At 42.6% G+C, this 26007-nt stretch overlaps 1 protein-coding gene and 1 pseudogene across 4 annotated transcripts; both read right to left on the bottom strand.

Annotated features, from left to right (window-relative positions):
- Nucleotides 1-206: 206 nt before the first annotated feature.
- On the bottom strand, nt 207-20930 carry C9H2orf42 (chromosome 9 C2orf42 homolog). 4 transcript variants are annotated; one of them, XM_047746520.1, is made up of 9 exons: nt 20653-20930; nt 19378-20212; nt 18424-18534; nt 14510-14650; nt 11350-11454; nt 9092-9199; nt 5932-6032; nt 4406-4568; nt 207-895 (listed from the first exon to the last, which is right to left on the bottom strand). In XM_047746520.1, the coding sequence occupies exons 2-9, from the start codon at nt 20198-20200 to the stop codon at nt 687-689; spliced, it is 1761 nt and encodes a 586-aa protein (XP_047602476.1). In that variant the 5' UTR covers nt 20201-20212; nt 20653-20930; the 3' UTR covers nt 207-686. The 4 variants fall into 4 exon arrangements, with proteins under 4 accessions (XP_047602476.1, XP_047602477.1, XP_047602478.1 ...); XM_047746521.1 differs by having other exon boundaries at nt 14510-14614; XM_047746522.1 differs by lacking the exon at nt 9092-9199.
- Nucleotides 20931-24749: 3819 nt separating this feature from the next.
- LOC125109810 (keratin, type I cytoskeletal 18-like) lies at nt 24750-25493 on the bottom strand (annotated as a pseudogene).
- Between the last annotated feature and the right edge of the window lie 514 nt (nt 25494-26007).

Here is a 26007-nt window from a genome sequence, read left to right as displayed (position 1 = left end):
TGAACTCAGCAACAGGAATTCAGCCTTACTGGCTATTAAACTTTTTCGAGAATAAAGAAGGAACTAAATATCAATGAAATAAGCAATTAGAAGCATTAGTTTGAAATGTCAATATTGCCTTGACATATGGACCTCTTTTTCCTATTTCACTATTACTTAAATCTCCCCAAAGGTTTGTAATTTTATAATCAGGCCAACATGAGAAATACTTTGGAAAAACTAGTGACACTGTGCTTTATTTGAGAACAAGATAAAAGGACATGACTGCAACTCTGTCAGGATGGTCCTTAACATTCTGCCCTAACCAGGGTGTTGTTAACTCTCCAGCACTGCTGGTGTAAGGCAGAGTGCTGCTAACTTCTTAGAGAATTAGAAAAAGGTTGAAACAAACTCTAAATGGGAGTTGTTAAGAAGGAAAGTGAGTTGGTTTCCTTTTTGTTCCTTTAAAAATTCAAGCCAGAAATATCACCCAATTTATAAAGAAGACTATACACAGCAGCACCAAAAAGGCCATATACAAGAAGAGTTTTTCTGCAATAGAATCCACTCGAATGCGCTGAGAAATTGCATCTTAGCTAAGAGGAGTTCACTAAGGAACAGGGCCATCTAAATGCCTAACTAGTACTTAAAATTGTCAAGGGGTGGGGATGTGCAAATTTAGCAGCAAAAGACTGTTTTGTTTTGCCTCAAGGGAAAGTGATGGTGGTTAGAGGGGCCAGTTCCAAGGGCTGGTCCAGTGGTGGCCGTTGGTCTTGGTACTCTGCAACATGCCCATTTCGGTGGTGGCCATACTCAAACTTGATCCGCAGCTCGCCAATCTTGGATTGGGGAAGGATATCTGGGATCCACTCAATGATGAAAGGTGTTGGCTCCTTTTGATCTGGGGAAGTGTTGCCTGAAGACAAGAAAGGGAAAGGGAAAGAGAAAGGGAAAGGAAAACGGAAAGGAAAGGGAAAGGGAAGGAAAGGAAAGGAAAAGAAGGAAGAAAACAAAGAAAGGAAGAAAGAAAGAAACACTGATTAGTGTCATTCCAAAATTTGAGGCTGGCCAGATGCTATGCTGTTCAGGAATAAAAAAAGAAGAAAAAGAAGAAAAAAAAAAAAAAAAAAAACCAAACCCTAAGAGAGAAACAAGGGGAAAAACAAGAAGAATCAAGGGAAGGGAAAAGTGATTACTGGTATATCTATCCTAAAAAAAGTTTCAGGGTGAGAAAAAAAGGGGGGGCATCTGGGTGACTCAGTTGTTGGGCGTCTGCCTCCGGCTCGGGTCATAATCCTGGGGTTCTGGGATTGAGCCCTGCATTGGGTTCCCTGCTCAGTGTGGAGCCTGCTTTTCCCTCTCCCACTCTCACTGCTTGTGTTCCCTATCTCGCTCTCGCTCTCTCTCTATGTCAAATAAATAAATAAAATCTTAAAAAAAGAAAAAGTTTCAGGGAGGCTGCCTGCGTGGCTTCCTTGGTTAAGTGTCTGCCTTTGGGTCAGGTCATGATCCCAGGGTTCTGGGATTGAGCCCCAGGTTGGTCTCCCGGCTCAGTGGGAAGCCTACTTCTCCCTCTGCTTCTCTCTCCTGTTCCTTCTCTCTCAAATAAATAAATAAATAAAATCTTTAGGGGGAAAAAAAGAAAAACTCAGGTTAAAGAACATTTTTTTTAAAAAAAATATAAAACACTAGCAGAATTAAAAATACAGCATAGGGACGCCTGGGTGGCTCAGTCAGTTGGGTATCTGCCTTTGGCTCAGATCATGATCCTGGGGTCCTGGGATCAGGTCCTGCGTCTGGCTCCCTGCTCAGGTGGGGAGCCTGCTTCTCCCTCTGCCTGCCACTCCCCCTGCTTGTGCTCTCTCTCTCTAAGTAAATAAATAAAATATTTTAAAAATAAAAACTAAATAGGGGCGCCTGGGTGGCTCAGTGGGTTAAGCCGCTGCCTTCGGCTCGGGTCATGATCTCAGAGTCCTGGGATCGAGCCCCGCATCGGGCTCTCTGCTCAGCGGGAAGCCTGCTTCCTCCTCTCTCTCTGCCTGCCTCTCTGCCTGCTTGTGATCTCTCTGTCAAATAAATAAAAATAAAATCTTTAAAAAAAAAAAAACCTAAATAAAAAAAATACAATAATACTGTGTAGCTTTCAAAACTATGGGGTACCTGGCTGGCTCAGTTAGGAGAGTGTGCAAATCTTGATCTTGGGTTGTGAGTTCAAGCCCCATGTTAGGCATAGTGCTATCTTTTAAAAAAAAAAAAAAAATGGAAAGAAATTTTGACACATGCTCCAACATGGATGAATTTTTTTTTTTTTTAAAGATTTTATTTATTTATTTGACAGAGAGAGATCACAAGTAGGCAGAAAGACAGGCGGAGAGAGAGGAAGGGAAGCAGGCTCCCTGCTGAGCAGAGAGCCCGATGCGGGGCTCGATCCCAGGACCCTGAGATCATGACTTGAGCCGAAGGCAGCGGCTTAACCCACTGAGCCACCCAGGCGCCCCAACATGGATGAATCTTAAAGACATTACGCTGAATGAAATAAGCCAGTCAGAGAAAAGACAAATACTGTAAGATTCTACTTAGATGAGGTACCTAAAGTAGTCAAATTAGTCAATAGGAAGTAGAATGGTTGCCAGGGACCAGGGGGTTACTGCTTAATGGGCACAATTTCAGTGGAAGACGACAAAAAAGTTCTGGAGATGGATGGTGGTGATGGTTGTACAATGTCAATGGACTTAATGCCTGAGAGCCTTATACACACTTAAAAAAATTGTATATTATAGGGGCGCCTGGGTGGCTCAGTAGATTGGGCCGCTGCCTTCGGCTTGGGTCATGATCTCGGGGTTCTGGGATCGAGCCCCACATCGGGCTCTCTGCTCAGCAGGGAGCCTGCTTCCTCCTGACTCTCTGCCTACTTGTGATCTCTCTCTCTCTGTCAAATAAATAAATAAAATCTTTACAAAAAAAAATTATATATTATATATGTTTTATAACAATAAAAGATAAAAAATAATGTTGAAGATAGACATGGAAAGCTATTCATGATATATTTTTATGTTAAAAAAGCAGCTAAGGTACAATGCCATGTTTTACAAATTATTTTCATGCACAGAAGAGAGTCTGAAAGGGTAGAGACCGAATCTAATGGTGATGTATTCTGTGGTGCATGGGATTATAGGTGGTTTATTTTTCTCTTTGATGCTTTATAATGAAATCTATGATTTCTCTATAATGAACATGTGTTACTTTCATTCTATTCTTTTATTTTTTAAGGTTTTATTTATTTATTTATTTGTCAGAGAGAGAGAGAGCACAACAGGTGGAGCAGCAGGCAGAGGGAAAACAGGCTCCCCGCTGAGCAAGGAGCCAGATGTGGGCCTCGATCCCAGGACCCTGGGACCTGAGTTGAAGGCAGACACTTAACCCACTAAGTCGCCCAGGCATCCCACTTTTATTCTATTCTATTCAATTTATTTTTAAAGACTTTATTTTTAAGTAATCTCTATATCCAACATGGGGCTCAAACTTACAACCCCAAGATCAAGTCATGTGCTCCAATGACTGAGCCAGCTAGATGTTTCTTGTCATTAAATTAAATTAATTAATTTTTTGGAGAAAGAGAGCCTGTGTGCAAGCAGGGGGTAAGGAGGGGCAAAGGGGGTAAGAGAGAGAGAATCCCAAGCAGGTTCCATACCTAGCACAGAGCCCGACACTGGGCCCCATCTCACGACCCTGAGATCATGACCAGAGCCGAAATCAAGAGTCAGACGCTTAACCAACTGAGCTACCCAGGTGCCCCGTAGTTTTATTTTAAAAGCACTGTTTCCGGGACGCCTGGGTGGCTCAGTTGGTTAAGCAGCTGCCTTCGGCTCAGGTCATGATCCTAGCGTCCTGGGATCGAGTCCCACATCGGGCTCCTTGCTTGGCGGCGAGCCTGCTTCTCCCTCTGCCTCTGCCTGCCACTCTGTCTGCCTGTGCTCACTCTCGCTTCTCTCTCTATGACAAATAAATAAATAAAATATTTTAAATAAATAAATAAATAAAAGCACTGTTTCCAAAGACACAAAACATTTTATTCCATGGTGGCCTTTACAAAATGAATTAAAGTGTCTTCTTTGTTAACGTCAAGATCCAAAGTCTAGGACAGTGCAAGGCACACAGCTGACCCTCCAAGGATGATGTGCTATTGAAAACACAATTTCGGATGCTTGGGTGCCTCAGTGGGTTAAGCCTCTGCCTTCAGCTCAGGTCATGATCTCAGGGTCCTGGGATCAGAGGCCTGCATCGGGCTTTCTGCTCAGCAGGGAGCCTGCTTCTCCCTCTCTCTCTCTGCCTGCCTCTCTGCCTACTTGTGATCTCTCTCTCTGTGTCAAATAAATAAAATCTTTAAAAAATATATATAAAAGAAAGAAAACACAATTCCACTTACCAACTTTGAGAAAAGTTTTTAGTTCCAAGGGTCGCAGCACGGGTTGCTTTTCTATACGACCATAGGTTTCTGCTATGCTCTCTACTTCCACTTTAGGGCATTTAAACAGCTCGTAAGTCCCATCCCGGTTCTGTATAAAACTCCGAGTGATTTCCAAGGGCATCTGGATATGGAGACAATACCAAGAAATGTGAGAAAGGAAAAACCCAAAGTAGACAAACAGTTGAATGACGGCAGATCTTTCACTTACTCTTTTTTGTTAAGTACACTCCAGTTAATTACAACTTCCTCTTGTATTTTCAAGTAAATGCTGTCAAAAAAAATCTGCCTTTTCTCCTTTACATTTTTCTTCTGTAACTTTAAGTTGCACCCAGCCAAAGTGTATATGAATTGAACCCCTAACATCTTCATGGCTATTCAATGGCTACTAGCAAGGACTTGCTCTCAAATTCATTTTATTCCTTCCCCTGCTGCTCTGCTAGCATCATTCTTCTCCTAACCGCTCCACTGACAGTGTCTACAGCTGACCTCACACCATGTATGCGCTACACCATCCTTGGGACTGAGCCAGACAGAACCTGAACTGGTCTTTGCCACTAAACAGCAGGGTGAATGTCTCACAGCCTGTTTCTTATCTGCAAAATATAGTTAATACCAATGCATGGTTGAGAGTTTGAATGAGGTGATGCAGGTAAGTAATGGCCAGCAGATCGACACTCCGGGATTCTCAGCTCTCTTCCCTCGCCTGATAGGAGCTTGCTGAACCCCTGCCCCAGGCCAGAATCCATCTCTGTGACATCCGACATTTAAATAAGTTTCTCAAGTGTTTTTAGTGCTAACACAGGCATTTTCTATGGTTCAAAAGTAAGTTCTATAACTTCCCAACAACTTATTCTTTTTCTGAATGAAACAACGCCTTACAATTAAACTAATCTTAATGTATCAAATCACACTATGCTGAATTTTCTACAACATTCCATTACAGTAGGAAGGGAAAAACCTCAAATTTTCAGGATCTGCTTGAAAAAGAAAATGTTTAAAAATATGTAATATTTCCCTTACAAAAAAAGAATGCAAACTAATTAAGGGTCATTTCTCTAATGAGTACTAAATTGCAGTTTGCAGAGAAGCATTTAATTGTGCTGAGTTCACTGACTTTACAAATGCTGTATCGTATCAAATTATTTACATACTTTCTAGCTTCCTGCTAGTTAAACGAGGGCTCACCATAGCTAGTAGGGGTTCGTTATTTAATTCACAAGAAAAATTATCTCTGTTTTCTGATCCCAAAAACAAAGACAAAGAATACTCCAACTTAATATATTTTTCCAAGCCATAGGAAATACCCATTAAAATCATAGTCAGCACCGTACAGCCATGAATATTTCTGAATAATCTCTTAGTATGAGAAAAAATAATTCTCTTTGGTGTCTATAACTCAAGGAATTAGTGCAAACATACTTCTTGCACTTGCTTTTCTCTCTTCCCCTCTTTGCCCTCCTACAATTGTAGAAATACCCTCTTACCTCTGGGGTATCTAAGATTTGTTTAACTTGCAGGATATTAGTGATATGCCAGGTATACTTGGAAAAGGTTCCCAGTGGCAAGGCATCTTTCCGAACAAAAGCTTCAATGTAAAAAGGGAACAAGATTAGACTACCAAAAAATAACATTCTCTTTCATTGTATTTGTTATCCAGTTTCTAGAAAGTTCAGCGCAGTGTTATCCTCTCCTTATAGAATCTCAGCACTTTGAAAAGGAAATGCTAGAGGCAAATCTATAATAGGTTTGGCAAAATGTGATAATGAATGATAAAGAGATTTCTGCTGAATAAAGCCTCTGATATTTCTTTGAGATGCTGTTCATTTTGGCTACCTTTGAAACTTACTTCTTTGTTTGCTACAGCCACAAACACTGGACTCCATTGTAAGATGCCTCTTAAAATCTCTTGTAACTTTAGATATATCAGAGGTAAAATTATAGTTCTTAAAAGGATTATATGGAGTTTTGGGATGCCTGGGTGGCTCAGTGGGTTGGGCCGCTGCCTTCGGCTCAGGTCATGATCCCGGCGTCCTGGGATCGAGTCCCACATCGGGCTCCTCGTTCTGTGGGGAGCCTGCTTCTCCCTCTGCCTCTGCCTGCCACTCTGTCTGCCTGTGCTCGCTCTCTCTCTCTCTCTGACAAATAAATAAATAAAATCTTAAAAAAAAAAAAAAAAAGGATTATATGGAGTTTAAACCAGTTAATGTGGTTGCCAACCTATTGCCTTGCCTGCAGGATTATAAGAGATTTTACCAAAGGGCCTGCAAAAATAGTGAAGGGATGGGTTAAAATTAATGTATTAGGAGGCCTGAGGTTTAACTGAAAGAATCAACACTGCCTCAGGTAGATAAGCTGTGAAGACAAAATTTTTATGGCCCTAAACAGTGATTCACAGCTTGAACTATTCAAAGATAGAATTAAACCTCAAACAGTCCCTATCAGATCATCAAATAACTACTAACTAAAGAAATAGCATTGGGGCACCTGGGTGGCTCAGTGGGTTAAAGCCTCTGCCTTCGGCTCAGGTCATGATCCCAGGGTCCTGGGATCGAGCCCCGCATCGGGCTCTCTGCTCAATGGGGAGCCTGCTTCCTCCTCTCTCTCTGCCTGCCTCTCTGCCTACTTGTGATCTCTGTCTGTCAAATAAAAAAATAAAACCTTAAAAAAAAAAAAAAGAAATAGCATTGATTTCTAGCTGTAGTTACTCTTGGGCTATTTGCCACCGAGCCATCCTTTCCTCCTCTTTTTCTCCCCCTTAATTCCTTACACCACCTAATAAGTATCTTGACATTTCTAGTAGAAGACATAATAGAAAACCAAGAAATATGCACTATGATAATTTAATTAAAAAGGTGGGGGCGCCTGGGTGACTCAGTCATTGGGCATCTGCCTTCAGCTCAGGGCATGATCCTGGAGTCCTGGGATTGAGGCCCCCATCGGGCTCCCTGCTCCGCAGGAAGCCTGCTACTTACTCCCCCTGCTTGTGCTCCCTCTCTCACTGTGTCTCTGTCAAATAAACAAATAAAATCTTTTTTTTTTTTTTTTTAAGATTTTATTTATTTGACAGAGAGAGAGATCACAAGTAGGCAGAGAGGCAGGCCGGGGGGGTGGGGGCAGAGAGCCTGATGCAGTGCTCAATCCCAGGACCCTGAATTCATGACCTGAGCTGAAGGCAGAGGCTTAACCCACTAAGCCACCAGGAGCCCCAACAAATAAAATCTTTAAAAAAGAAAAAAAGGGGGGTGCCTGGGTGGCTCAGTGGGTTAAAGCCTCCTCAGCTCGGATCATGATCCCACGGTCCTGGAATTGAGCCCCACATTGGGCTCTCTGCTCAGCAGAGAGCCTGCTTCCTCCTCTCTCTCTCTGCCTGCCTCTCTGCCTACTTGTGATCTGTCATATACATACATACATACATACATACATACATACATACATATCTTAAAAAAAAAAAATAAAAGGAAAAAAGGCCTCCAAGCCTTAGACTTACTCTAAAAATAAAATCTTCATCACAAATTGGGAATCATGGGGTGCCTGGGTGGCTTAGTTAAGTGTCTGTCTCCAGCTCAGGTCATGATCCCAGGGTCCTGGGATTGAACCCCCAAGTCAGGCTTCCTGCTCAGCAGGGAGTCTGCTTGTCCCTCCCCCTCTGACCATCCTCCCTGCTCATTCTCATGCTCTGTCTCTCAAATAAATCAATAAAATCTTAAAAAATAAAATAAAATAAATTTTTTAAAAACACCAAAATTCTTCTTTTTTTTTTTTTAAGATTTTATTTATTTGACAGACAGAGATCACAAGTAGGCAGAGAGGCAGGCAGAGAGAGAGGAAGGGAAGCAGGCTCCCCACCAAGCAGAGAGCCCAACGCAGGGCTGGATCCCAGGACCCCAGGATCATGACGATGGGTGAAAGCAGAGGCTTTAACCCACTGAGCCACCCAGGCACCCCAAAATACCAAACTTCTTAGTGGGCACCCTTATTGGACTTCATTATTCTTTTACCAGGTTTGTGCTTTCTGAATCTTTCCATTACCTCTTATTGGAATAAGTATGGGGCCTTTGAGGAGGGTGATCATTTTTTTTTTTAAGATTATTTATTTATTTATTTATTTATTTATTTGACAGACAGAGATCACAAGTAGACAGAGATCACAAGTAGGCAGAGAGGCAACCGGGGGGCGGGGGGGTGGGGGGGGAAGAAGGCTCCCTGCTGACCAGAGAGCCCGATGTGGGCCTCGATCCCAGGACCCTGAGGCTTAACCCACTGAGCCACCCAGGCGCCCCGAGGGTGATCATTATTCCAAGAGCTGACTGGCTAAGGCTTCACGTTCTGAGCATGTGACTCAAAGTCCTAATCCTGAAAATTCCACACGTTTTTTCTAAACATAATTCTTTTTTTTTTTTTAAAGATTTAATTTATTTATTTGACAGAGAAAGATCACAAGTAGGCAGAGAGGCAGGCAGAGAGAGAGAGAAGCAGGCTCCCCACTGAGCAGAGAGCCCGATGTGGGGCTCGATCCCAGGACCTGAGATCATGACCTGAGCTGAAGGCAGTGGCTTAACCCACTGAGCCACCCAGGAGCCCCTCTAAACATAATTCTTAACGGTCAAAATATCTACTGCTCTTGCTGAGGAAAAAATCCCATACCTGTGGTGGAGTTGGGAAGCCGTTTCTTCGCACTTCCTATAGATATTCTTTGTTGTAGGGCATCGAAAAAGGACTGCGGAATGTGGAACACCAGTGGTTCTGGTTTCCCTAGAGCAAATAAGAAGAAACTCAAGTGGAGAAACTCGGTGGGCTTTCGGATGTGTGGGGAGAAGAGCAAGAAATGGAACTGGGTGGCAGTAATAAGGAAAACTGCCACGGAGGCCTCTCTATGCAGAGGCAAAAGAAGGCTCTGAATGACTTTTATGAGTCAAGCACTGTCGCCAACCCTACTCTTAATCCCTTGCAATTGAAACAAATACAGCAGACCCCTGGCATCCACCAAACATAACTTTTCAAATCCCGTTTCGTAAACACCACCACAGCCCAGACTTTTCCCTTTAGTGAGTACATGACATGAGATGAGAACAATGGGGCTGGACTGAGAAGGTAAACTTGATTCAATCCTGCTTGCCATCCCTAGACATTTGCTTGGTGCATTCATGTCTGAGCAAAGTAACCGCAAGCTCTCACCCACATGGTCTGGGCCATGCATGCCACAGACCCCAGAGTCAGGACACTGTTTATCCAATAAGCATTAGCCTTTTTCTCTGAATGTGATTCCAAAGCAGGCAAAATGTTTGAAAATACCTAACAAGCCTCTTGAACTTGTAAGATACAAGGATCAACAAAAAGTTGGAAGAAAGAGTGTTGAGGGGAGGGGTCAGAGAGTTCAGACTTTTCCTTAAGAACTGTCCAAGAGTGGGGGAGTCTGGCTGGCTCAGAGGGTAGAGCATGCAATTCCTGATCTCGGGGTCATGAGTTCAAGTTCCACATTGCCTGTAGAGCCTACTTAAAAAACAACAACAACAGCAACAAAAGACCAGGCACTGTGTGGCTCAGTCAGTTGTGTGTCTGGCTATTGGTTTTGGCTCAGATCATGATCTTGGGGTCATGGGATTGAGTCCCACATCGGGCTCCACGCTTGGCAAGATGTCTGCCTTCTGCCCCTCCATACCTCCCCCGCTACAATAAATGGGTAAATCTATAAAAACGAAAAGCAAAAAACAAAAAATTGCCCAAGAGGTTAGCCACAACAGAGGGGAACCATCCAGAACCACTACCTGCCTGGATATAACTTAAGAGTGGCTCTTAAGGGTGTCTGGGTGGCTCAGTCAGTTGAACTTCCAACTCATGATCTGGGCTCAGGTAATGATCTCAGGATCCTGAGACTGGGCCCCCTGTCGGGTTCCATGAACAGCACAGTGTCTGCTTAAGACTCTCTCCTCCTCTCTTGGCCACTCCCACCGATCTCTCTCTCTCACTCTCTTCCTAAAATTAGATAAATAAATCTTTTTTTTTTTTTAAGATTTTATTTATTTATTTGACAGAGAGAAATCACAAGTAAGCAGAGAGGCAGGCAGAGAGAGAGGAGGAAGCAGGCTCCCTGCTGAGCAGAAAGCCCAATGTGGGGCTCGAACCCAGGACCCGGGATCATGACCTGAGCCGAAGGCAGCGGCTTAACCCACTGAGCCACCTAGGCGCCCCTAGATAAATAAATCTTAAAAAACAAAAACAAAAACAGAATAGAACTATCATTTGCCATGACATGGATAGAGCCAGAGAGTATAATGATAAGCAAAATGAGTCAGTCAGAGAAGGCAAATACCATATGACTTTACTCATATGTGGAATTAAAAGACAAAACAAGGGACGCCTGGGTGGCTCAGTTGGTTAAGCAGCTGCCTTCGGCTCAGGTCATGATCCCAACGTCCTGGGATCGAGTCCCACATCGGGCTCCTTGCTCGGCAGGGAGCCTGCTTCTCTCTCTGCCTCTGCCTGCCACTCTGTCTGCCTGTGCTCACTCTCGCTTCTCTCTCTATGACAAATAAATAAATAAAATCTTAAAAAAAGAAAAAAAAGACGAAACAAATGAGCAAAGGGAAAAAAAGAAGAAACAAACCAAGAACGAGTCTCTAACTATTGAGAACAAACAGATGGTTACCAGAGGGGAGGTGAGTTGGGGGATGGCGGAAGTAGGGGTGGGGCTAGAAGAAGTGTACTTGGGGTGAGCACTGGGTGAGGTATGGAATCCCTGAATCACTGTTTGGTACACCTGAAAGTAATATAACACTGTACGCTAACTATACTAGAACTAAAATTAAAACTTAATTAAAAAAAAATAACAGACTAGAACTACAACACAAGTACTTTAATTTCTCCTCCTTTCAGCAACAGCCAAGTTAGGTGACCAGACTTACCATCAAACTGATAGTGCATGGTTTGATGGATGCGTTCCGTGACACTGGCCAGCCAGTCTTGGAAGGATAAGGTCACTTGTGCCTCATCTAACAGCTGACCACAAGCTAGGAAAACAGATAAAAAACTTTTTAGTAACTTTTATTTTTTTAAGATTCCAGGATTTTTTTTTTTTTTTAAAGAATCCTTCTAGAAAAAAAGAAATGAAAAGCTGTGGAGATACTAATGGGTTTAAGGTTATTAACCATAGTCAGTTTGTAGCCTTCCTTTCACAATTAAACAGCAAATCGAAGGAGTACCTGGCTGACTCAGTTGGTAGAGCATGTAACTCTTGATCTCGGGGTTGTGAATTCAAGTCCTGTGTTGGGTATAGGGATTATTTAAAAATAAAATCTTTGGGGCGCCTGGGTGGCTCAGTTGGTTAAGCAGTTGCCTTTGGCTGAGGTCATACTCCTAGAGTCTCAGAATCAAGTCCTGCACTGGGCTCCCTGTTCAGCGGAGAGTCTGCTTCTCCCTCTGACCTCTCCTCACTCATGCTCTCTTTCTCTCTCATTCTCTCTTTCAAATAAATAAATAAAATCTTTAAAAAAAAAAAATCTCTGAGGGGTGCCTGCTTGGTGCAGTCACTTTTGGCTCCTGGTTTTGGCTCAGGTCCTGATCTCAGGGTCATGAGATCAAGCCCCACCTTGGGCTCCGCACTCTGCACGGAGTCTGCTTGAGACTCTCTGCCTCTCCCCCTCCTCCCTGCTCTTTCTCTCTCATAAATAAATAAATCTTTAAAAATAAGTAAATAAAATAAAATCTTTCAAAAACGAAATAAAATCTTTGAAAGAAAAAGCCAATGGAAATTGGAAGAATGACCTTGTATAATGGCTTGCTTTAGAGACCTATAAATCAGGAGATAATGATGCCATAACTACTATTCATTTGAAATTAATTCTCATTAGGTAAATGTATATAGTGATAATTTGGATGAAAAGCTATTTGATTCTATTTTATTTTTTCCTCTGCACCAAAGAAGTGAAGAAATTTTGTTAAAAATTTTGTAACTGGGGTGCCTGGGTGCCTCACTTGGTTAAGTATCTGACTTCGGCTCAGATCATGGTCTCAGGGTCCTGGGATGGAGCTGTGCATTGGGCTCCCCACTCAGTGGGGAGTCTGCTTGTCCCGCTCCCTCTCCCTTTGCCCCTCCTCCTGCTCATGCTCTCTCCCTCTTTCTCTCTCTCTCTTTTTTAAAGATTTTGTATATTTATTTGACAGAGACAGATCATTAGGCAGAGAGGCAGGCAGAGAGACAGAGGGAGAAGCAGGCTCCCTGCTTAGCAGAGAGCCTGATGCGGGGCTCGATCCCAGGACCCTGAGATCATGACTGAGCCGAAGGCAGAGGCTTTAACCCACTGAACCACCCAGGAGCCTCTCTCTCCCTCTCTCTTAAGTGAATAAATAAAATCTTAAAAATCTTTTTTTTTTTTAGATTTTATTTATTTATTTGACAGAGAGAGCTCACAAGTAGACAGAGAGGCAGGCGGGGGGCAGGGGGAGAAGCAGACTCCCTGCTGAGCAGAGAGCCTGATGTGGGGCTTGATCCCAGGACCCTGGGATCGTGACCTGAGCCGAAAGCAGAGGCTTAACCCACTGAGCCACCCAGGCGCCCCCAAATCTTAAAAATCTTCTACCTGATATATTTTTTTCAGTTTAAGCCATATATATTTTAAGATTTTATTTATTTATTTGAGAGAGAGAAACAGAAATAATGACAGCGATAGTGAGAGAGAGCACAAGTGGTGAGGAAGAGGGAGAAGCAGACTCCCCAATGATCAGGGAGCTTGACTGGGGCTCGATCCCAGGACTTTAAGATTTTTAACTGACTTAGCCACTCAGGCATCCCCTACTTGATTTTTTAAAAATTTTATTTATTTATGTGATAGAAATCTCAGTTAGGGGGAGAAGCAGGCAGTAGAGAGAAAGGAGGAAGCAGGCGCCCCACTGAGTGGAGAGCCCAATTTGGGGCTCAATTGCAGAACCCTGGGATCATGACCCGAGCCAAAGGCAGAGGCTTTAACCTACTGAGCTACCCAGGTGCCCCCTGATTTTTTTTTTTTTAATTTTACTTATTTATTTGTCAGAGAGACAGAGAGAGTACAGGCAGACAGAGTGGCAGGCAGAGGCAGAGTGAGAAGCAGGCTCCCCATTGAGCAAGGAGCCCAATGTGGGACTTGATTCCAGGACGCTGGGATCACGACCTGAGCTGAAGGCAGCCACTTAACCGACTGAGCCACCCAGGCGTCCCTCCTACCTGATATTTTTTATCATATTCCCCGACCTTCCAAAAACATTTATTCCTAGAATGTGTAAGTTCTTAATTAATTGGTTAATTATGATTTAGTCTTGTATTACTTGCTATTTATGTACTGGTTTTGTCTTCAAAACCATAGTATGAGAGCAGGGATGATGTCTGGTTTTTAATCGCACAGCCATAATATATGAGAGTTAAGAAAACGTTGATTTCTAAATGCACAGGTTAATTATCTGGAGGAGAAAAGTAAATACATGGGGTGCCTGGGTGGCTCAGTCGCTAAGCATCTGCCTTTGGCTCAGGTCATGATCCTGTGGTCCTGGGATCAAGCCCCACATCGGGCTCCCTGCTCAGTGGAAAGCCTGCTTCTCCCTCTCCCACTCCCCCTGCTTGTGTTCCCTCTCTTGCTGTGTCTCTCTCTGTCAAATAAATAAATAAAATCTTAAAAAAAAAAAAAAGAAAAAAAGAGATGATTTGGTTTTGAGTAGGACTGGAAACCAGTGGAACAGAACAGACCTCAGCCTCAGTGCCTGCTCGTGTTTATCTCAGCACTCTCTGGGGGATAACGCGCAACATTTATTTCCATTATATCGCTTTGGGATTCTTTTTTTTTTTTAAAGATTTTATTTATTTATTTGACAGAGAGAGATCACAAGTAGACGGAGAGGCAGGCAGAGAGAGAGAGAGGGAAGCAGGCCTCTTGCTGAGCAGAGAGCCCGACGTGGGACTCGATCCCAGGACCCTGAGATCATGACCTGAGCCGAAGGCAGCGGCTTAACCCACTGAGCCACCCAGGCGCCCCACGCTTTGGGATTCTTTAGGATGATTTCCACCCCTTTAGCCTACCCTGGGGAAGGGAAACTTACCTTGCCTTTTTAATGAAGAAGCAACCACAGGTTTTTTCAGGCCACTTTTCCTTAGATGACTGCTCACTGCATCCTGAGGCAGTAGTGAACTGTTCATCTGTGCCCCTAAACCACAAATCATTACAGTGTTTGATAACATGTCTGCAGAATAGAAATGGATTCAACATAAATTTCTCAAGAGTCTAAAACATAAAAAATATTTGGTCATTTCTAAGTTAGCTTCAGTTTCTAGAAAGAATTAGCATCAGACTTTACACATAACATTTTAAGTTTTATATGCTTTTTACAGGAAATTGGGGTGGGGGACCTAGAAGTGAAAAGAAGAAAAAAACTCACCCACTGCTCCCACCTCTCAGAAAATCGCTATCAATTTTCTGGTGAACTATTTATTGTCTGTGTGTGTGTGTGTGTGTGTGAATAGTTAATTTTGCTGGTTTTGTGATTTTAAGTAACTGTTATTGTACCAGGACTGCCAAATTAAGCAAAAAAAAAAAAAAAAAAAAAATTCTGAATTTCAAATAGCTTTGTTTTTTTTTTTAAAGATTTTATTTATTTATTTGACAGATAGAGATCACAAGTAGGCAGAGAGGCAGGCAGAGAGAGAGGAGGAAGCAGGCTCCCCGCCGCACAGAGAGCCCAACACGGGGCTTGATCCCAGGACCCTGGGACCATGACCCGAGCCAAAGGCAGAGGCTTTAACCCACTGAGCCACCCAGGCACCCCCAAATATAATTTTAATATAAGCACATTTCAAATATAGCATGGGACATACTTATACTAAAATTATTTATTGTTTATATGAAACTCAAACTGAACTGAGCATTGCTTTTTACTTGAGTTATCTAAACAGTTCTTTATAATTCTTTTTTATTTATTTTTATTTTTATTTTTTTAAATTTTATTTATTTATTTGACACAGAGAGAGAGAGATCAGAAGTAGGCAGAGAGGCAGGAGAGATGCGAAGCTCGATCCCAGGACCCTGAGATCATGACCCGGGCTGAAGGCAGAGGTTTAACCCACCGAGCCACTCAGGCGCCCCTATAATTCTTTAAAAAAAAAAAAAATTATTTATTTGAGAGAGAGAGAGAGTGTGCATGCACCAGCAAGGGGAGGGGTAGAGGGAGAGGAAGAGAGACTCTTCAGAAGACTCTGAGCTGAACGTGAAGCCTGACACAGGGTTCAATTCCAGAGCCCTGAGATCAACACCTGAGCCAAAACCAAGAGCTAGATGCTCAAATAACTGAGCTACCCAGGCACCCCTATAATAATACTTTATAATAATTTTATAATTCTTTATAATAATTTTTAATGGCCGCCTGATATTCTATCAAGTAGCTTTATCATGGTTTCCTTAACTATCCCTAGTGGTAGGCCCTTACTTGTTTCTAATTTTTCAATAAACTATAAAATGAGTATCTGTGGACAAAATGTTTTTTTCCCGTATCAAGGATTATTTTCTTATGAAAGATTATTTATAATCCCCCTCCTCTCACACACATGTACACACTCTCTGTTTCTCTCTAAAATAAATAAATACGGGCGCCTGGGTGGCTCAGTCGGTTGAGTGTCTGACTTCAGCTCAGGTCATGATTCTGCGGTCCTGGGATCAAGCCCTGTGTCAGGCTCCCTGCTCAGCAGGGGTCTCCTTCTCCCTCTGTGGTCTCTCTGTCTCTCTCAAGTAAATAAATGAAATCTTTAAAAATAAATTAAATAAATAAAATAATCTTAAAAAAAAAAAACAAAACCCATAGCTGGGATGTCTGAGTGGTTCAGTCGGTTAGGAGTCTGCCTTCAGCTCAAGTCATGATCCTAGAGTCCTGGAACTGCATCAGGCTCCTTGCTGAGAGGGAAGCCTGCTTCTCCCTCTGCCTGCTTCTCCCCTTGCTTGTGCTTGCACACTCTCTCTCTCACAAATAAAGAAATAAAATCTTATTTTTAAATTAAAATTAATTTTTTTATTTTATTTTTTTTTAAAGATTTTATTTATTTATTTGTCAGAGAGAGAGGGAGAGAGAGCAAGCGCAGGCAGACAGAATGGCAGGCAGAGGCAGAGGGAGAAGCAGGCTCCCTGATGAGCAAGGAGCCCGATGTGGGACTCGATCCCAGGACGCTGGGATCATGACCTGAGCCGAAGGCAGCTGCTTAACCAACTGAGCCACCCAGGCGTCCCAAATTTTTTTTATTTTATTAACATATAATGTATTATTTGCTTCAGAGAAGAAATAAAATCTTTTTAAAAAATATATATATATATTTTAAAGATTTTATTTATTTATTGACAGACAGAGATCACAAGTAGGCAGAGAGGCAGGCAGAGAGAGAGGAGGAAGCAGGCTCCCTGCTGAGCAGAGAGCCTGATGCGGGGCTCGATCCCAGGACCCTGGGATCATGACCTGAGCCGAAAGCAGAGGCTTCAACCCACTGAGCCACCCAGGCGCCCCTAAAAATATTTTTTAAAATGATTATTTATTTATTTATTTATTTGACAGAGAGAGAGAAAGAAATCACAAGCAGGAAGAGAGGCAGGCAGAGGGGGAGGGGGAAGCATGCTCCCTGTCAAGCAGAGAGCCCCATGCAGGGCTTGATCCCAGGACCCTGAGATCATGACCTGAGCCAAAGGCAGAGGCTTAACCCACTGAGCCACCCAGGTGCCCCGAAGAAATAAAATCTTTAAAAACAAACAAACAAACAAACAAACAAACACAAAAACACAATTATTTAGAATCAAGTCTACTGAGTAAAACGATAAGAACTTTCTTTTTCGGGGTGCCTAGGTGGCTCAGTGGGTTAAAGCCTCTGCCTTTAGCTCAGGTCATGACCCCAGGGTCCTGGATCGAGCCCAATGTTGAGCTCCCTGCTCAGTGGAGAGTCTGCTTCGCCCTCTCGCTCTGCCCCTCCCACCCATTCATGCTCACTTGCTCTCCCTCTCTCAAATGATAAATAAAATCTTTAAAAAAAAATCTTTAAAAAAAAAGAATCTTTAAAAAAAAAGAAAGGGGGCGCCTGGGTGGCTCAATGGGTTAAGCCGCTGCCTTCGGCTCAGATCATGATCTCAGGGTCCTGGGATCGAGTCCCGCATCGGGCTCTCTGCTCAGCGGGGAGCCTGCTTCCCTCTCTCTCTCTCTCTGCCTGCCTCTCCGTCTACTTGTGATCTCTCTCTGTCAAATAAATAAATAAAATCTTAAAAAAAAAAAAAGAACTTCCTTTTTGAATTTCAGGTTTTCTTGGGAAAGATTAATAAGTAGACATTTAACAACAATCTCTGTTCTCTATTGCTGTCAAAATTCTTAAAAACAGAAATGCCCATGTCCCTTTCTCCACCATCCCAACACCAAAACTCCTGTGCATGACCTACCTCTAAAAATACTCTATCCACAAAAATGTTTCTACCCACTGGACTGGAATATTTTTCTTTTGTTTAGAATCTAGGTCTTTTAATACTTATTTACTAGAATTTATCTGACTACTTAACTGACATTGGTACACTTATATTAAAAAAAGAAAAAATATATATACGGTGCTGCATATTGAAAATGAAGCTAAGAAATTATACTCTTAAATTAGTTTGGAAAATATAATTAACCATTGTCCCAAATTTTTAAACACACTCTATGGATAAAAACTTCACGATACTGTCCTAAGGCAGATTAAGGTATAAAACTAGTCCAAATGTCTAAGGGCTAAAAGACATATACAATAATAAAAGTAGAGTCTGGCTGGATCTTATTCCTGGCCAAAAGAACCAACCCTTAGCTCCACTTGACAAAGAATCAATGGAGGATAAAACTTTTTGGGGTAAAAAAACGTAACAAACATTATTTCCATATTTGCTAAGATGCAATGAAACACAAAATACAGCAAAACCATCTCTGAAGAAACCACCACCAAACAAACAACCCAAACGGCTTCTCACCAGGGACTTCCTCCTTCTTCCTCTTCTTTGGCTTGGAGGCAGTAGGCTCACAAGCTGCTACCGTCGATTCTGAATGGCAACCTAACTGGGGCACAATAACCTCTTTAAGACCTAAAATACAACAGATTTCTTAATTACTAATACCATCCAAGAGTAAGTATGGGGCCCTGCCTACAGAAAAATTAATTTATAAAAAATAACTTATGGAATACTTAGCTAATGAATCATTGAACACTCCATCAAAAACTAATTATGTACTCTATGGTGGCTAGCTGAACATAATAAAAAAATAAATAAAAATAAATTATGGAGTGATTGCCTACTTTAAAATAATTTCCTTTAAAGAACTCCCCAAGACATGGGTTTTTATTCATGGACCCTTAACACAATAAAAGACTTTATAGAGAAATTAAACTAAAAAGTTAGGAGCTACTGCCAACTGATCATTAAGAAATGAAAATAAAAAGCATCTATAAGATAAACTCTGTTAAAAACCACAACAAAAGACTTCCTGTACAATCTTTAAAAATCTTTCAGGCAGGTAATAGCTTTCCCTGTCTTCAAAGATAACAAAAAGCAAGCACCCCAAATTAAAATTAAAAGTTTTTTTTTGTTTTGTTTATTCTTTATTAACATAGGGCATCTGTGAAAAAGTTTTTTTAAAAAAAGGTGAAGCAAAGATAAGTTAACTTTTGCTAGATTCACTGTCTCAGTGAAAATGTCCAAGTCTCCTGATCATTAGTTTCAATCAACCAACCAACCAACCAACCATCCAACCATCCAACCAACCTTTATGCAAGTGTGCTGACTGGGATTAAAAGAAGGAATGTTTTTCATTTGAATTATCTAGCAACTGCTTCTGAAGGTTGCTAGGACAATCTCCAAATGCCATCAGTGGAACTCTTTCATTGCCATTTTAGAAAAACAGAGTAACCGTGTCAACACACCACCTACCGCTGGAATCAAAATTCAGGAAGTCTGAGAATTCCTGAGCCAATGTCTCATCACTGGCAAAGGCACAGATGCAAGCGAAGAAGTGAATACATCTCTGGGCCACCTCCTCCTTGGAGGCATTCGACTTGTGTGATTTCAGAGCCTGGCAGGAGCAGAAGAAACGGCGCTCAGGCAAGCTTTTGGCACTGATTTTCTGCACAAAGGAGGTATGCAAATACCCTAAACTGTGCTTCTGGCTCGCCTTGCATTTCACCACCAGAATGTTTTTCGTAATCCTCTGTACGAGGGGACCCGTGGGTTCCGTGGCCAGCTGCCAGATGGTTTGCTTGGTTTCTGGGGAGGCCTGCATTGCATTCAGGACTGAGCTTTTCAGCGTCAGAGGGGTGGCCTCAGCCTGGCAGCTCACTGCCAGCTTGATGTGCTGGCACTGATTTTCCACCACGCCCTGGGTGGCAGCTTTCAGGCACGAGGGGACATAACAGCGTCCCGAGCTCAGCTGAGTGATGATTGTCCCGTCCACAGTCTGGATTGTCGTCTCTGACACGCCTAGCTCCACAAAGCATCGGTGATCGGGGCCCCGGTCTCTTTGCCGCACCGAGTAAACCTGGAGATCGGAGCCCGTGATGATTTTGACAGCTTCAACACTAGGCTGCTTCCGTGCACCATAGCGGAATATGGTTCCACATGTCTTGTTCTTGCAGCTCAGTCCCCGGGTTCCATTGTATGTGCCGCATCGGGGACACTTTCTGATTCCCCTCAATGTGGCCTTCCCCAAATCAGACAAGAAAGCTGGGACTTTAGTCCTCAGAGAGTTGGGTTCCATTTTTCAAAGGCCCTAGGAAAAGCGTAAGCCCATCAGCATGGATATACATTCATACAACACATACACGAAGTTAAAATCATTTATGATATTAGTACAGAGAGTAAAATGTAAACAGGTTAGCTACTGTTTTCAAATCACACCCTCCAACAGAACATTCACTTAAGCCATCAAACAAAGTGAAATACTGTTACGCTGAAAAGAAATATTAAAAAAATAAAAATAAATAAAACAAAAGTGAAGGAACCCTTGCCTTTCATAGGATTATACATTTTTAAAACCCTAATATAGTAACTAAAGCATTTCTCTAGGCTCAATACGGTTTTACACAACAACCTAGATTAGTTAACCGAGTTTTCACATGCACTAATGTTTAATCTGAACAAGAACTGGAGACTGGGAAAGAGGAGTTCTTTCCTTTCCACCATTCCCCACGAAACCCAGTCCAATCCTACCTGAATCAGCTGCCAGAGCATCTGGGAAACAGTGTAACCTGAATTCATAAGACCTGAAAGGTGTTTCATTAGTTTGTGATGATCAGAGAGGACAGGGAAAGACATAATCATTTGCAGAGTAAATAATACTGTTTAACCCAAAGTCTTTTGAAGTTTGAACTCTATGGTGTAACAATGCAGACATTCTGCCTCCTCCTTCTTGGCCAGCCAATGGCAAAGCTCCTGCCCAGTGTTCCAGAGTCAAAGAAGATTCCCACTGCCCTAAGTGGAGATCTTGGCCATCTATAAGTAAAACAACAAAAAAATATTAAGGTTATAAAGATAGTGTGTCTCCTCTTAGAATAGGAACCTAGGTCTTCCGGAGGTATTTGAAAACTATTTGACAGAAATTGTTATGGAAATGGTTGTTCTGTACTTCCAACTTAAAGCAGGTAAAACAGTGCTAATGTCATTACGTGGGGAGTTGTCAAGAATACCCAGGACCATGACATATAATTGGCCAAATACTCATTCTTCCCAATGACAATGCATTATATTTTAGAGTGCTTTATGCTTTTCAAAGCGCCTTCACATTATTTCATTTGAACCTCGCAATACTAGTATCTCATTTGAGCTAAACAATGACCACGTTTCACACGAAAATTTAAAAAGTTAAGTATCCTGGGCTGCCTGCCTGGCTCAGCCAGCAGAGCATGTGACTCTTGATCTGAGGATCCTGAGTGTGAGCCACACACTGGGCATAAAGAACACTCTTTAAAAAAAAAAAACAAAAACAATAAAATGCTAAAAGACAATTTGAAGTCGTGTGGGTGGCTCAGTTGGTTAAGTGTCTGACTCTTGATTTCAGCTCAGGTCATGATCTCAGGGTTCTGAGATTAACCTCCAAGTTGGGCTCTGTGCTCAGCTGGGAGTCTGCTTGACATTCTCTCCCCCACCCCCTCCATCTGTCCCTCCCTCTGCTCGTGTTCTCTTCTAAAATAAATAAATACATCTTTTTTAAAAAATTGACATAAAAAAAGTAACTTGCCTGAGGTCACCCAGCAAAATCAGCAATGTGGTTTCCAGTGTCTGCTAAGAGTGTGAATCTCTGCTTTGATTTCCCCTGCAATATTATGAAAAATTTCAGACACAGGTCACCTGGGTGGCTCAGATGGTTAAGCATCTGCCTTCAGCTCAGGTCATGATGTCCAAGGTCCTGGTATCAAGTCCCTAGTCGGGCTCCCTGCTCAGCAGGGAGTCTGCTTCTCCCTCTGTCTCTTCTCTCTGCTCATGAGCTCTTTCTCTCAAATGAATAAACAAAATCTTAAAAAAAAAAAAAAGAAAATTTTCATACATATTAAAAAATAATTATATAGTGAACTTCTACATTCCCACCCATTAGATTCTATAACTAACATTTTACTGTACTTGCTTTATTACATATCTATCTTTTACTGCACCCATCAATCCCTCATATATTTTATTGCATTTCAAAGTAATTTTTAAAAAAGATTTATTTATGTATTTATTTGATAAAGACACAGCAAGAGAGGGAACACAAGTAGGGGGAGAGGGAGAGGGAGAAGCAGGCTTCCCACGGAGCAGGGAGTCCAATGTGGGGTTTGATCCCAGGAACCTAGGATCATGACGTGAACGGAAGGCAGACACTTAACTGACTAAGCCACCCAGGTGCCCCATCATTTCAAAGTAATTTATAGGCATCAATTCAGCACTCATATTAACTAAAAGTTCAACTTTTTTTTAAAGATTTTATTTATTTTTAAGTAATCTCTACACCTAACGTGGGGCTCAAACTCACAACTGCAAGATCAAAACTCACATGTTCTACAGACTGAGCCAGCCAGGCTCCCCAAAGTTCTATATATATATATATATTTTTTTTTTAAAGATTTTATTTATTTATTTGTCAGAGAGAGAGAGGGAGAGAGAGAGAGCACAGGCAGACAGAATGGCAGGCAGAGGCAGAGGGAGAAGCAGGCTCCCTGATGAGCAAGAAGCCCGATGTGGGACTCGATCCCAGGACGCTGGGATCATGACCTGAGCCAAAGGCAGCTGCTTAACCAACTGAGCCACCCAGGTGTCCCTTCAATATATTTTTTAAAGTAATCTGCTTGTGATGTTGAAATAGGCTGTTAGTCTGGCCCCCTGACCCCAAAGGATGATGTTGATAAAATATTTTCCCTCCAAGGGCGCCTAGGTGGCTCAGTCATTGGGCATCTGCCTTCAGGTCGGGTCATGGTCCCCACATCCTGGTTGAGCCCCATGTTGGACTCCCTGCTCAGAGGGAAGCCTGTTTCTCCCTCTCCCACTCCCCCTGCTTGTGTTCCCTCTTTCGATGTGTCTCTGTCAAATAAATAAATAAAATCTTAAAAAATATATATGTTCCCTCCACATGTTCTACTGTGTATTTGTTCATCAACAAGCTATAAGGTACAGGGGCACAGTGGCTGTGGCTGTGTGGGTTAGGCCTCTGACTTCAGCTCGGTCATGATCTCAGAGTCCTGGGATCTAGTCCCACACTGGGTTCTCTGCTCAGCAGGGAGCGGATTAAAGATTTTTAAAATCTTTTAAAAATATAATAAAAATTAAAAAAATAAAAATGTCTCCAGATATAGCTGGATGTTTTCTCAGGGGGCCTAAATCACCCATTAAACTCCCCTGATCTAGAGACAGTGGCCTCTTTACACAGCATATCCTTTCCAGGTCAATAAACTTCTTCAGTAGTTATTTTCATTCAGCCACACAGGTTCTTAGAAGAGAAGGTTATTCCAAAGTCAAAAGATCAAAGATTTAGTTTGCCCTTTACCACCAATTACTTCTGTGACCAAATTTATATTCTGAGCTTCAGGTTGTTTTTCATTTGCAAAATAGAAAAAATATATATAGGGGTGCCTGGGTGGCTCAGTCAGTTAAGTGTCTGCCTTCGACTCAGGTCATGATCCCAGGGTCCTGGGATCAAGCCCTGCATCAGGCTCCCTGCTCAGCGGGAGGTCTGCTTCTCCCTCTCCCCCTCCCCCTACTTTCTCTTTCTCTCTCAAATAAATATATTTTTTTAAAGATTTTATTTATTTATTTGACAGACAGAGATCACAAGTAGGCAGAGAGGCAGGCAGAGAGAGAGGAATGAAGCAGGCTCCCTGCTGAGCAGAGAGTCCGATTCGGGGCTCGATCCCAGGACGCTGGGATCATGACCTGAGCCGAAGGCAGAGGTTTTAACCCACTGAGCCACACAGGCGCCCCTAAATAAAATATTTTAAAAAATTACTTTGGGGGTGCCTGGGTGGCTCAGTTGTTAAGCACCTGCCTTTGGCTCAGGGTCCTGGGATTGAGCCCCGCATCGGGCTCCCTGCTTGGTAGGGAGTCTGCTTCTCCCTCTGCCTGCTGCTCTGCCTACTTGTGTTCTTTCCCTCTCTATCAAAATAAATAAATAAAATCTTAAAAAAAAAAGAAAAATATACATAGTATATGAAATATATATATGAAAGAGCTTAACAAAATTGTAAAAATTCATTGATGGTGATTACTCAACATACCATTAAAGTAGAAAAAAACAACTTTGCTCATTAAGGGAGGAACTGGTTTGCCAATTATCATAGTGAAGCCTTATGGTTTTAGCATCATCATAGTAATTCCACTTCTTCCTCTTATTTTTTCTTTTTTTTTTTAATTTTCTGTAGAGGGCAATTGGTTAGTATCTCTCAAAATTACAAATGCACCTTTCTTAAAAAAAAGACTTTTCATTTTGGGGCGCCTGGGTGGCTCAGTTGTTAAGCATCTGCCATCAGTTCAGGTCATGATCCCAAGGTCCTGGGATCGAGTCCCATATCAGGCTCCCTGCTCAGTGGGGAGCCTGCTTCTCCCTGTCCTGCTTCCCTCACTTGTGTTCCCTCTCTCACTGTCAAATAAATAAATAAATAAAATCTTTAAAAAAATCTTTTCATTTTGGGATAATTTTAGATTTATAGAAAAGATAAAAAATCATATAAACATTACTGTATATCCTCACCCAGCTTTCCCAAATGTTAACATTTTACCTAGCCATGAGACATTTGTCAAAACGAAGGTTTTTTTTTTTTTTTTGACCTTGGAACTTTTTATTGGCCTCCTGCTCCCCATAGGGTACCCTGCTTCTGCTCCCTCAACGCCTCAGAACTTTGGTGTCATTGGTCTCAGACACGACCTTGCTGTCCACAATCCTGCGGGTAGTGGTTTTCTGGATGGTCTGCATGGAGCTGCTGCTGTCCAGGGCATCACTGAGACTGAAGTCCTCTCCATCTTCCAGCAGGCGACGGTAGGTGGCGATCTCAGCCTCCAGCTTGACCTTGACATTCAACAGGGTTTTGTACTCCTGGGCCTGGCGCTGCCCCTAGCCCGGGTCTGGGACAGCTCAGACTCCAGGTGCAGCAGGACCCCGTTGAACTGCTCCATCTGCATGGCGTAGCGGGTTTCCACCTCTCTAAGGCTGTTCTCTAAGCTGGCCTTCAGGTTTCTCATCGAGTCCAGGTCTCTCATCGAGTCTCCAAGGACTGGGCGGTATGTCTCAGCTCCATGAGGGTCATCTCAGCTTCTCCTATCTCCGTGTTCTGTGTGGTGACCACTGTGGTGCTTTCCTCAATCTGCTGGGACCAGTACTTGTCCAGCTCCTCTCGGTTCTTCCGAGCCAGATCGTCATACTGGGCCCGGATGTCTGCTATGATCTTGCTGAGGTCCTGAGACTTGGGGGCATCCAACTCCACGGTCAACCCGGAGTTGGAAATTTGGTTCTGTAGACCCTTTACTTCCTCCTCATGGTTCTTCTTCATGAAGAGCAACTCCTCCTTGAGAGCCTCAATCTCTGTCATTTATTTGACAGACAGAGATCACAAGTAGGCAGAGAGGCAGGCAGAGAGAGAGGAAGGGAAGCAGGCTCCCTGCTGAGCAGAGAGCCCGATGCGGGACTCGATCCCAGGACCCTGGGATCATGACCTGAGCTGAAGGCAGCGGCTTAACCCACTGAGCCACCCAGGCGCCCCCCCCCTTTTTTTTTTTAAGATTTTATTTATTTATTTGACAGACAGAGATCACAAGTAGGCAGAGAGGCAGGCAGAGAAAATGGCACTTTTTTTTAAAGAATAAAATATTTTTTAAAAGACTTTATTTAAGAGAGAGTAAGAGTGTGCGAGAGAGAGCACAAGTGTGGCGGGGTGGCAGAGGGAGAAGCAGACTCCCCCCTGAGCAGTAAGCCTGATGCAGGCGATCCCAGGACCCTGGATCATGACCTGAGTGACAGCAGATGCTTAACCGACTGAGCCACCCAGGTGTTGCATGAATAAACTTTTTTTTTTTTAAGATTTTATTTATTTATTTATTTGACAG

This window comes from Lutra lutra, chromosome 9 (genome assembly GCF_902655055.1).
Source record: "Lutra lutra chromosome 9, mLutLut1.2, whole genome shotgun sequence".
NCBI lineage: Eukaryota > Metazoa > Chordata > Mammalia > Carnivora > Mustelidae > Lutra > Lutra lutra.
This window is presented reverse-complemented; position numbering and strand designations above follow the sequence as displayed.